At 36.7% G+C, this 12,257-nt stretch overlaps 1 protein-coding gene across 4 annotated transcripts in view; it reads left to right on the top strand.

Moving 5' to 3' along the window:
• The first annotated feature begins 2,078 nt into the window (after positions 1-2,078).
• POU6F2 (POU class 6 homeobox 2) overlaps positions 2,079-12,257 on the top strand; it is a 298,117-nt gene continuing 287,938 nt past the window's right edge. Inside the window, exon 1 of one of the 4 annotated variants that reach the window (XM_015855018.3) lies at positions 2,079-2,273. In XM_015855018.3, the coding sequence (XP_015710504.2) occupies positions 2,169-2,273 (105 nt within the window). In that variant the 5' untranslated portion in view covers positions 2,079-2,168. Of the gene's footprint in view, positions 2,274-2,824; positions 3,043-12,257 lie in introns of those variants that run through there. The other 3 variants (XM_032442548.2, XM_015855019.3, XM_085537645.1) reach the window with 3 other exon arrangements.

Below are 12,257 nucleotides of genomic sequence, written 5' to 3'. Positions count from 1 at the left end.
TATAAAATAAACATCTTTTAGTCCTTTCTGATTCCTGTGGAGTATCTTCCTTCAGTGTGTCTGTTATTCTTAAGACACCCAAGGAAATCTCCTCTACTCACTCTCCCATTTACCAACTGTATTTGGACTGGTATATGATGTCATAGATATTGATTGTGGCCTTCACAAGACTGCCTGGTTTTTCCACAGAATTGTCCTGAGGGATGAAAAACACCAAACCCTCAGCAGACCAAAAGGAGGCCCAAGATATTCATTCTGAGTATTTACTTACATGAGCAAGAAGCAGATAAGATTTCAGCACAAATGGTGCATTTTAATTATGTTTATAAGTGAAATGCAGAGCAGATGTTGGAAACACCATTTCAAGTACTCCTTCCTCCACCCAGAGGCAGAGTTTCAGTGCTAATATTGCATCTCGCTTTAAACAGTGCTTGGTTTTAAAAGCTTTTAAGCCTAAAATATCTTGGCACAGGAGCACTTCTGGCTCCCTGTGCATCTAAGCAAGACTTTCTGATTTTTGAAATTCTTACCAAAACTTCTCAACTTTTTTCTTAACAGCTAAAAACAAAAACAAACAAAAAAATCAAAACACTAGAAGAATGGAAAATGAGATTTATATACTCCACCCACCTTGCTCCCCTCAGAATAAATTGTCCCTCCTTTACCTGTGTGCACACACCCGCGCATATGTACAACATATATGTTCCATTACTTTCTATGCAGTGCTGGATGTTGGATCTTAAAATTACACTGCAAGAACTATTAGACTGGCAAATGCTGTGCCTACAATTTGGATACTGATTTTCTCACATTTCTTAATCTATCACATGGTAAGATCAATTTTATCAATACCGTTCAAAAAGAGATTTAAAATATTGTCAGAATCTTACTTAAAAAGGAAGAAGTGCATTATATCATGCCCAGAAATGAGGCTGCTTTTTTTTTTTTGTGCATTTTTACTTCTGACAGTCTTTGAAAATCAACTTTTTTGCACTAATATCAAAAATGCAATTTTAGGAGGGCAGAAAGATGCACTGATATTTTACATGAAGATGTGATGCAGCAAGAATGATATGAGCTGTTATTCTAACCTACTGCCAGAGGACTGCATTGATCTTCGAAGGGTTAAAGTGCTACCGGGTTACATTAATGTCACCCTTCAGCAATCACTGGCCAATAACATATCAGCAATCAATGCCGTGGTGTGTTGTTCACGACACTCCGTTTTTGGAGACAAGTGGCTGATGTATTTTGACAAGAAGAAAAAATAGTCTTGGAAATTCTTGCAAATCTTAACTCAGAGGGGAAGATATATGAAACAAACTGCTTCCATTAGAAAAAAATGGTAATGTTTGCCATCATAAGTAACAACATTTTATGTCAGTTCAGTGGAGCAGTGAATGAACCAAAACTCTGCTAACCTTCAAAATGGAAAGGATTCTGTAAGTAGGATTTACATAGTCTGAATATTTTATATTTTGAGTGCTCATCACATCTCGCATAAGCTAATACTTAAATATATATTTCCAATAAAGAAAACATTTGTTGTAGTAAAGCAGAGGGGGCACATTTGGGGCTGTGAGCACTGACACAGGATCCACAGCCCCCGCTTCTTCCTCTCCTGTTGGTAATTTTATTCTACTAAGTTCTCCTAATTTGTGTATGTATGAAAAAAAACAGTGCAAGGCACTTTGACACAAAAGAAACTTGAAGAAAAAAAATACAATAGAATCAGGGGCTGAAACAGCTGTAATATAGAAATATAGAGGGGGAAATAAAAAGCAGAGGCTGTGAGAGGAGGACACAAGGGGTTAAAGTCCTGACCACTGTCTGCATATATAAAATTATATCACCTTATCTGAAAAGTTTAGGCTCAAAAGAAAAGCCACAGCTTAAAATACCTTTTAGGATTATTAAATCTTTAGGCTGAAGATTACAGCAAGTGTTTTGTCTTTGGTGAGTAGCTGTTTGTCTCACTTTATTTACTTGGTATTGGGTATTTGTCAATGTCATTTCATATCTGCAGAAAATTCATACGTTATATGGAAGTATGTATGTGTGTGAGTGTGCTGAAGGTCACATGACTGTTTCATCCTATTTGGTGGAGCAGCTTGACTTTTTTTCCCTTGCTTTTGGTGATGGTTGTGAGTGCAGAAGTTGATTGACAGATGCATGCCAGAAACCCCCATTCTCCTTTTCAAAGACTACATATGATGGATTGCGATCTTTCAGCTCAGCAGGACACAGGGACCATGCAAGCTGTAATTGGTCAGGTATGGAGTCAGCCATTTCTCAACTCCCCTTTTATTTTTTTTTTTTTCACAAGGGTCTAACCATATGATTCACATAATTCATATTTACAGTACCATCTTTCTATCTGTATCTTCAGCTGTATCTTCAGTGAGTGTGGTACTGAAAGTGAGAAAGGCATAAGAACCACAATAATCTGGCCAGAGAATCACGAGTTAAACCTGAAATACCATGCTTTTCTTCTAATAAACCCGGATTGTACTTTAGTCTGAGCTTTGCCAAATCAATCTATTTATTAATTTACCTTTGTATTTTGTTTACATGTGCTGAAGTAGAAGAACTAAACAGTGAAAGTGTTATGTTTTCTGGGGAGTTGCTTTCTATTCCTGATGCTGTTCATTATTCCTATATTGACTGTATTCCTATACTACAGGCTGTGGATTTTTTTTTTCTCTTTATTTCTACATTATATATATTTTTTCTTCTTTTCTCCTAACCCAGATAATGTGTGATTGAGCTTGGTAAATGTAGTAGTCTTTGCTGCTGCAGAGGGGCAGTCTGCAAATTAAACACTGCCACAATCTGAAAGGTCCAGGTGGTCTGCTCGTGCTTCCTAATGCAATCCAGCACAACAGCTTTAATAAACAGTTCTATTTAGTTCTCCCTCCCTGTATCCAGGGAAGGGAACTGGTCTGGGGCTGCTGTGATGAAATGCCAGAAGAATATCTCTCAAAGGCCTCACAAGCTGATTTTTAGAGCTTTTCCATTTTGTCGTCTTTGTCTTCCAAATGGGTCAGTGAGTCCTTCTCTTTCTGTTTTGTGATTTCTGATAAGTCTGTAGTTTTTATGTGTGTGTTTAACTGTGATGTTTTGAGCTTAGCCAGAAGAGAGGGGAATCATTGTCTTTTCGTTTGATTCAAATAATAACCTGGAGTGGGGACAGAAATTAAATTATTTTCTCCTGTTTACACGGAGGGCTGTTTTCCTATGAATGCAGCTGGAGTCGGAACAGGGTGTCTGTTTTCTTTTTTTTCTGACAAAATCTTAAGTGCTCAACACTTTCTCATTAGCCACTGCTTTGTAAATCAGTCTCTGGCATAAGGTATTTTTCAAACTCTCGAAAGTTTGTGCGTTTTTTTTTTTTTTTGCATATGTTTCCAGTGTAGTGTACGCATGCTGCTGAAGTGATGACATAGTATTTGTTTCCTATACATTGATATAATGGTGGAAAAATACGCATCCTGTGCACTGTTTTCAACTAAATTATGGCAAAGCACAGAAGTCCCTCAAAGCACATGGTTTATTAATACCATCGTACACAGTAATGCATTTCTAGGCGGAAAATGTCAAATATGTAATACCATGTTTACCACAGACTTCTATTGCTTTAAATATTTTAAAAATAGAAAATACATTTTTTATTAAAAATCCCCCAAACATTTACAGCTTTCTATTAGGCTGGCTTGTACCTAAAAAGCAGAGCATGTTTGCTAGTATTGCATTGCATGAAAATATGTATTTTAGAATTCGTTAATTACTTTTTTGTGTAAACTTGTTCAGTCTTAAAGAAAAATATTTGATGTTTCTACAGCAAGTACAATAGCAAGGTTTTGGGGCAAGTATAGGTGACAGAAAATGTACCCTGAAACCCTGAAAATTCTTAAAGCTTGTAAAATCCCTTTAATGTAACTTTCTCTTTGGCATGTAAGAACGTATGTGTTAGCTATTTTGTATTTAAAGCTGGCTTGCTCTAGGAGAGTGCTTTTGAGGCTGAAAGGGTGTGAGCATGTTTTTTGGCTTTGTTTTTTTTTTTCCTGTGTGCAACATTTCATATTTCACCAGTTTAAAAAGTTCAGTGAATGCCTGGATAAATGTTTATAAATGATTACTGTCTTACTGTATTTTATCTCTTAAAAATTGATAACAAGAGAATACACTTAAAATACCTAAATGTATTTTTCTTTTAGGTTTTAGTAACTTTTTGTTCAAAAGTCAGAATTCATGCATATTATTATTGTGCAACTTAATGTGTTAGGTGTGGCAAATAATTTTTAGACCCCCGTAGGTGCATATTTGCATGTTTCGTGTGTAATTAGATACATCCAAAAGAGTTCATAAAAACACATAATTTTTAAGTATGTTATTGATTACTTGTGCAGTGCTTGGTCAGTATTAGCTGTTTGTGAAGATTAAACAAAAATTTAATGATTTTTTTTTTTTGACAAAATAATTTGTCTTCTGCACTTATAAAATCAAAGTGTTATTTAAAACTTGGGAAAAACGAAGTAACAGCATAATTAAAATTCATTACTGAAACTAGAAATGCAGTTTCTTAATGTACTCTGGTATTCAACTGATAATAGTAAAGAACCATTGAAAAATAAACCTCAGGCCATGAAATCTCTCAGTACTGTAAGAGATTTCTGTAAGACTCAGTATTACTTAATACTGGTAAGTAATAAAGATCTGTGCATTTAGGATGTTTATACTGCTAGAAGATATATTCATTTCCTGACATTATTGTTTCAGAAAAAAGTTTAAAGTCCTTGTTAACTTTCAAACCTCAGAAATCAGACTTTAAATAAATGTTTATCATTTGCTCTTCTTATTTCAGAGTCGTATTTTTCTCCAGATTTGAGTGAGAACTAAATTTTGTTCTGGCTAATCTTGCAGATGTAGCTTTAAATTCCATCTCATTTGCTTCTAATGGAGTGTGAGCTTGCCTAATTAAAAATCCAAGCTATACATGTGTATCTATGCTCCAGTAGACATCAGAACCACTAGCAGTTATTTGTAGCTCAAACGCTTGTCTGTGTAAGACACAGAAAGTAATTGCAGGAGCATGCTGATTTAAGGGCTTTCTCAACGTGGATTACAAGTTCATCATTAAAGGCATTTTCCACTCTTTTTTTTTTATTTTTTTATTTTTTAATTTTTTTATTTTTTATTTTTATTTATTTATTTTTTTGATCCATGATTTCATCTGTCTCCAGTGTCCACAGTGGCTCCCACTGGTGTTAGCAATGGCTGGCACAGTGCCACAGCCCTCCACTACCTGGCACCTGGCAGTGCTGGCTCCAAAGTGCAGAACTGTGCCTGTGCCTTCCCTCTGGACTTTTCCTCCCCCTAGCAAGCAATTAAACAGCCAAGTACTCTGAAGAGCAACCTCCTTGCCTTGTGTGTCAAGATCTAGAAGCCCATTGCTCATTGTGATTTTGATTCATAACTGGAGTGCTTGGAATAAAACCCTGGTTTCAGTCTGTAATAGTCTGTAGCATCCTTCCCTTGCATGCTGAACGACAATACCCATTATTTCTCTAAATGTCTTTTGTTTTTATATAAGCAATTAGTTGGATTTTGTGCCACATTCTGTATATGTCCTGAGCCCATCTGAATCAAAAGGTAATTAAAAGGTAATTAAATATATTATCTAATTATTCCATCTGTGCTGTATATTTTCTCCCTTGTATATTTTCTAATAAATCTGTGCTGCACATTTTTCTTTTTTTTTTCTTTTCTTTTCTTTTTTTTTTTTTTTTCCTTCCTCAGACCTGAGCTTGTGAGTGACAGGTTAGTTCATCAGCATTACAGCCCTCCTGTTTTTGTCTCATCTCATGCAGACAGGTCACCGTGTCCAATCACCCTTCTGGCTCTGCTGGCCCCAGGGGACCCAAGGCCAGCCTGCCATCTTGATCCACCGGCCTGAGGGCCTGGGCTGGCTGCACATTTCTGTGTTCACTGGTTCTTGCAAACATAGTGGTTGTTTTTTTATTTTATTTATTTTTTTATTTTATTTTATTTTAAGAGGAGAGAGAGAAGAGGGGGTTAAATAAGATCTCTCTGTAAATTACGTAGTGCTCTGCAAATAAGCAGGCACTTGCAATTATTGTTACAGTGCTCGACTTTTCTTCCAACACGCTATCCAAGCTACTCAAATATTTTTAAATGGACGGTGGTCCATTTCGTCTCATATTAAAAACTATTTATGCAAGGGTAAGCACATGCTCTTTACTCAGAGAGAGTTCAGCTCCAAGGCCCAATTTTGGTGGGTAATATTTTGCTCTCTTCTTTAGATCTTTGGGCTTGGGGCTCCCTTATTTTTATATTTTTTCCCCTCATGATTTCTGATGATGAAACAGAATGTGTTTTGGAGAAGCCATTTGATTCATGGGCTGCTTTCAGAAGTTTCTTCTGTTGTCAGTATTGCTTTGTACGCAGATCATTGCATATCCAGGAGCTTAATTTCTACCACAGGCAGGTGCCAGGTGAAAATCAACTCTACAGCACAATTTTGTCTTGAGGTGTCTTTAAGTCATTCCTCTTGTAGTAACAGAGAAGATCCTTCTCCCCTGGAAGATTCCCATCTCTAATCTACAAGAGTTTGTATAACTTAGACAAACAGAAAAGAACCATCTAACATGTAGTTTTAGGACCCACTTTACAATTCAGGAAAGATTTAAAGCCTTTTTGTCCACAGTTTGGGACAAATCCTGTAACATGACTACTTGCATAAGTAAGGTCAGAGTACGTGCCCCCTGCTGACTCACTCAGTGCCCGGCATGGACAAGCCTGTCCTTTACACACACCAGTGGCTGTTTTCTGCACCTCAAGGAAGTGAGAGAGAGGCTTATGGACAGGTACATGCTGACTGCTGGTTCCAGTAGCAGAGAGACAGTATAAACAATAAGAATTGTGTTTGAAAAACTTCAAAAATATGTATTTTCTTTTTTTAATATTTATGAACAAGCTAGTACTCTGATAATGAAGCATTCCATCTCCACAGAAACGTGCTGTTTTATACGCTCTCCAGCATACTGTGTCCTTAAGAATTATTATTGTAAGGATGTGCAGGAATGCAGCGGTAATATTTTACAGTATAAATATTTGTTATAGAGGAGTTTGGATCTCGTTAACTTAATATATGTAAATTCTTTGGTCCTAGGACTGGATTCCAGCAAAAGAATGCATTTCTCTGTTGACTTTTCTTTTTACAACAGAAAAGATGGATTTTTATCATTTTCATTCATGCTTAAAAAGATTTTCCTTGTTTTCACACTGTAATCAGGTATTAATTTAAGTCAGGCTTCTAAAAACATCTTTAGTCATTTTCCCTTATTGAATTTCTTCACTTTTTTCCATTCTGTGCTCCTCTGCTGCCTCATGTGTTAGTTTATGGGTCAGGCCAATTAAGAGGTCAAATCTTTAAAAAGCTGTGGTTTATGCTCTGTGTATGTTCACTATTATTCTAATTGTAAGAGGAAAATAATGTATGCCAGATGACCTTTAAATTGCTGGGCAAGCAACGCTCGTCTAGTGATGTAGATTTTTATCTTTTGGCAATGCATTTACATTCAAGTACCTCTGCTGTGTTTTCTAGATTGTAGACTGATAAACTAAATACCAGTCTGGGCCACTTTTGTATGTATGGTACAGAGAAGTGACTGTGCTGAGCCTCTTATCTTCCACTGACCTGTAGCTCTAACAAGACTTTTATTTTTCTTCTCTGATCTGAGCTGCAGCTCAAATGGAAGAAAATAAAAGGACAATTGAAAACAAATTGTACACAGCATTTTCAGCATTAGATGAGAACATGGCAAAACAGTCTTGTTCCTGTGATTTACATCTCTCAGTGCCATCTTCTTGCAATGCTTCTTACCCTAAGGTTGAAGAATGGCATGAAGACCAGTCCACTCTGAGTATATACTTGAAATGATATCTCATTAATAGGACTTAAGCTTGTACTTAAGAGCTGCTCTCTTAAGTGCACACAAGATGTCTACAGCTTTGGCAGTGTTAGGTATGTCATCAATGTCTGCTGCCGCAAGGTGCACAATGCAGCACGGAGCTCAGTGGGACTTCTCATGTCAATAACACATCCCAGGATCTGGTCCATCTTGCTTATTGAGTAACTGTCATTGCTAATAAATACAACAAATCCTGGTTTAAATGCCAGCTAAATAAATGCGATGCAAACTCTTTTGTAATTAGAACTGACAATTAGGATTAAAGACAGTAATTCAAGGCCCTGGAACATTTTTACATTTCAGGGATGTCAGGGCTACAGGTAAATGGACTATAGCTTCGAGGTTTTTGTTTTATCGCTGGCTTTGAAACCTCTCTGATATGTAGGACTATTTCTTCAAAAGAGAAAGATTAGCTGTTGATATTTGCTACTGATTCTCTGTTGACTGGTAGTGCTGTTCCACAGGAGAGCTTTGTCTAACTGTTAGATCAAAAGAAAATTTTGAAGATCAAGAGAATGTTCTAAATTCCCAGCCACTTCTAAAAGTGGTAGTGGGAACCAGCTGAAAGCAGAAGGTGGGAGGGGATACCTAAAAAGCTTTATTCCAAGCCAAACTTACATTTTCAGTGACATAAATAATCTTTCCTTAAGTTGTTTAAGATAGATGTTGTAGTTTTTAAAATAAATAAAACCTACTACTATTATCAAGGAGTAGTACAGTTTGTACTTCCCACACTTTATTGCAGCAAAACTAGATCTGGTAAATTTTCATGCATGGTCTTCCTTTTACTCACACATGTTAACAGCCATTGGGATCATTAACTCCTGTGCATATCCTTAAAGTTGAGAAAAGATGTTTCCAGGATACCCTAAACCTTGATCATACTCTCAGGTGTAGCTGCACAGCTGTCCTGTGCTTTTTGCTCATACCAGTGAAGATTTACAGGACAGGATACTCACTCTTGTTCTGAACAGGTGCTTTTGGTTTTCATGTACCACATTACCGTTAAATATATATCTATAATTATATATATATATATATATATATATATATTAAAGTGTGATCAGCATTGCTGCAAAATCTTACCTGTAAGAGTAGTTTTGGATCCCATAGTATTTCCAGTTACTGTAACCTAAACTACAGGCTAAATACAACCTATTTCCATTACTAATCTTTTGCAGAATGGGACTATGAACCTGTGGGCACTAGTACAAAGAGGAAAAAAAAAAAAAAGTTAGAATGTATCTTTGTGTCACCTAAAGGAATTGATCCCATCAAGTAATTTTTTACTTTACAAGTTTCTAGCATTTTCAAGGCTCTCAGGTTCTGTGCATATTTGGAAGATGCAATCCAGCAGTATAACTGTGCATCCCAAAATAAAACATTGCAGGGGCAACAGTAAAAGACAAAAGTGTTTTATGACCCTTCTATGGAAACAGAAGTTGCAACAGAAAATAGTGAAATTCATGTTAAACATATTGCAGAACAGCTGCCATTAGACAGGCTGTAGGAGACAGTGCTGCATCACAGCGTTGTCCTTTACGCTAAGCTGTCAACGTCTCGGACTACTTTTCTGCTTACTTTTCTGCCAACTTGTAAAAATCTAACATAAGTTTTACTTGAGTTTCACTCATATTTCCTGTGCAGTAAGGATGAATATTATGGAATAAAATGTCAGATTTTTAAAAGGCATTGTCTTTATCCCATTTCTATATACGTTTTCAAACAAATAAATAAATTAGAAGATCTTATATCCTGATCTCAAGCATATGACTTAAAATCACGTTGTTTCCCATCAACAGCAAACTAGCATCGTCTTCTTTGTCTTCGTATTATAAAAGAAATTATTAAAAGCTGTGATGTTTTTATTTTTTATTTCTATAAAAACCAAGAAATGTGCTTCATTTTTACTGAATCTAGCTTTGAAACTAAAAAAGGGTTAAACATGCAAATAGCTCTGACACTGTTTAAAGGCAGACCCTCCTGAGATACTGTTGGTAATGGCATGAGGTACTGCCAAGCACTGAATGCTTCCAGAGTCCAGGACTTCACACCATGTTTGCACTTTGTTCCAGTCAGGCCTTAATGCTTTCAGTTTCCCTTGAAGGAAGGATTAGACCCCAAAGCTCCCAAAGGAAAATTTTTTGTTTGATATTTTTTTTCCAGCTCAGACACTGTTAATGAAGGAAAAATTGAAAAGCATCCTGTGAAAACTGTTAAGTTTCAAGTGAATAAAAATAACTTTGAATAAAAGAGAATTATGCTGCTGTAGGAAACAAACTGCTATTTCAGGAAGTCAGGCCATAAGTCTTCCCTAGACTGTGTCCATCCCTTTATGTGTACCAGATATGCTTTGCATTCTTTAAGTGGGCTACACAAAGTAGAAATAACATCTGCAAACAAGAAACTCTCAGTGTTTTGGAGGAAATGTTGAAGTAGGAAATGCATAAGTGGTTTATAATGTGGAAGAATAAAATGGAAGACGTCAAGCTTGTTTTGCTTAGTGTCATTCCTCGTGATTTATCATTATGGGGCAAACTGTGGTCTTGGAGTTGAAAAAATTTTGTTTACTAAGAGAAAAAAAACAAAACAGCTCCTAAAAGTTGGATGCTCTGGCTTCATTCTTGTACCCTTAGTATTGCAGTACTGAATTCAGTATTAAAGAAGTTTAGTCTTGCAGCCAGATCAGAGAAATGGTTTGCAGAAGCAGTACAGTGTGTGTTACAATGCCCATGGTCAGAAAGATAGAAAGATAAGATTTTTCCCAAAGTTAGGATGCAGCACTCATCGCCTATTCCTGCTTCTCACAAAAATAAATGAATATTAAAACCTATAAGAGCAAAGCCTGATGGAGGAAAATCTGGAATACTGCAAAGCAGCATGTGAAATTGCTCTGAACACAGCTATTTTTGTGTTTGTTTGTATTAGCGATGTTGCTTATTTGAAGGGTCACAGTGAAATCATTTAATCATATCCATCAGAGCACATCAACAGAGTCAACAGGAAAACTCACATCAGCAACGCATTCTGTTTTAGTCAATGTGAAGCTGAAGACTTGGATCTCACCTGACCTCAGTGGAATTTAGACATGCATCACCAAAAAAATAAGCTGGTTCTCCAGTTCCAGGAGAGCAGAAGTCTGTGTAGGAGGGTGTGTGGGTAGGTGAAAACCTGGAGGCTGCATCTGACATCTCCAGGGTTAAGCAACGGACTCATTGGCCTGCATTCTGAAAGTAACGCCTGGGTTTGTCAGCCAAAAGTGGGTCTGGAGTCTGGAGTTTCTTCCCCTACGTGTGTTGGTTTCAGTTTATTTTAAAATTCCTGCTGCACTCTTAGCAAAAGGAGAAATTGAAGGTTGCCCCCTAACTAGGGAATTAGGTTGAACCTGTGATGAATTTAACCCAAGAGGCACTGTGGATATTCAGCAAGCCTTTGTTCTGTTCTACTCATGTCCTTATGTCAGGCCCATCACCGTAGTTATTAGATCTCAAAGATTACATTCTTTGATCTAGTGATTTCTAAATCCTTAAACCACAGTTTATTTATTTAAAAGGTTATATCCAACATTGGATTGAATTGTAAAGTACCCTTTGACTCTTTCATGAAGGACACTGTAGAAACACATGCTGCTGAAGGGATATTTCCTTCTGACCACAAAGCACCACAGCATTTTATTGAACTAAGAACTGCACAGAGATCTGTGCTTTTAATCTGACCAGTGTGTTGGATTTTTTTTAACCTTATTGTTACCACAGTGTCATTCCTTTCTGTTACAATAGGCATTTATTAAGGTACGTAGGTGAATCTTAGCTACTACTATTAAAAACAAAACAAAACAAAAACCCAAACAACAAAGCAACAACTGCAAAATAACCTCACATTTTCCTGAGGAAATACAAGCACACTAAACCTCAAACAGATGTTAAAAGTGAGTAAGTTCAAGATGTGTTCTTGGGATCTGTTTTTGATCTGATGCTTATCAGTGTGAATCACAAGTAGCTGTGGAGCTAAATAGAGTTACATTCAGGTAAATATGATCAACAGCAGCTAAGAAGCTTGTTCCATCAGATTCAGAAGCCCCTACCTGAGCAAATTTCCTAGTGTATTCTACACCACTTGATTAATTAGGAACTGTATGACGAAATTCCTAAGCAAACCAGCAAGAAAGCACAGAAAGCAAAAGAAAGGACATTGAAATGGGGCCCGGTATGCTTTATGCCCTGACTGATATTAATTATACTGGGTTCAAACTGGTCTCTTTTT

This window comes from Coturnix japonica, chromosome 2 (assembly GCF_054131305.1).
Source record: "Coturnix japonica strain WE chromosome 2, WE-NBRP24, whole genome shotgun sequence".
Taxonomy (NCBI): Eukaryota; Metazoa; Chordata; class Aves; order Galliformes; family Phasianidae; genus Coturnix; species Coturnix japonica.
The sequence above is the reverse complement of the archived record's forward strand: the minus strand, read 5'-3'. Positions and strand labels throughout refer to the sequence as shown.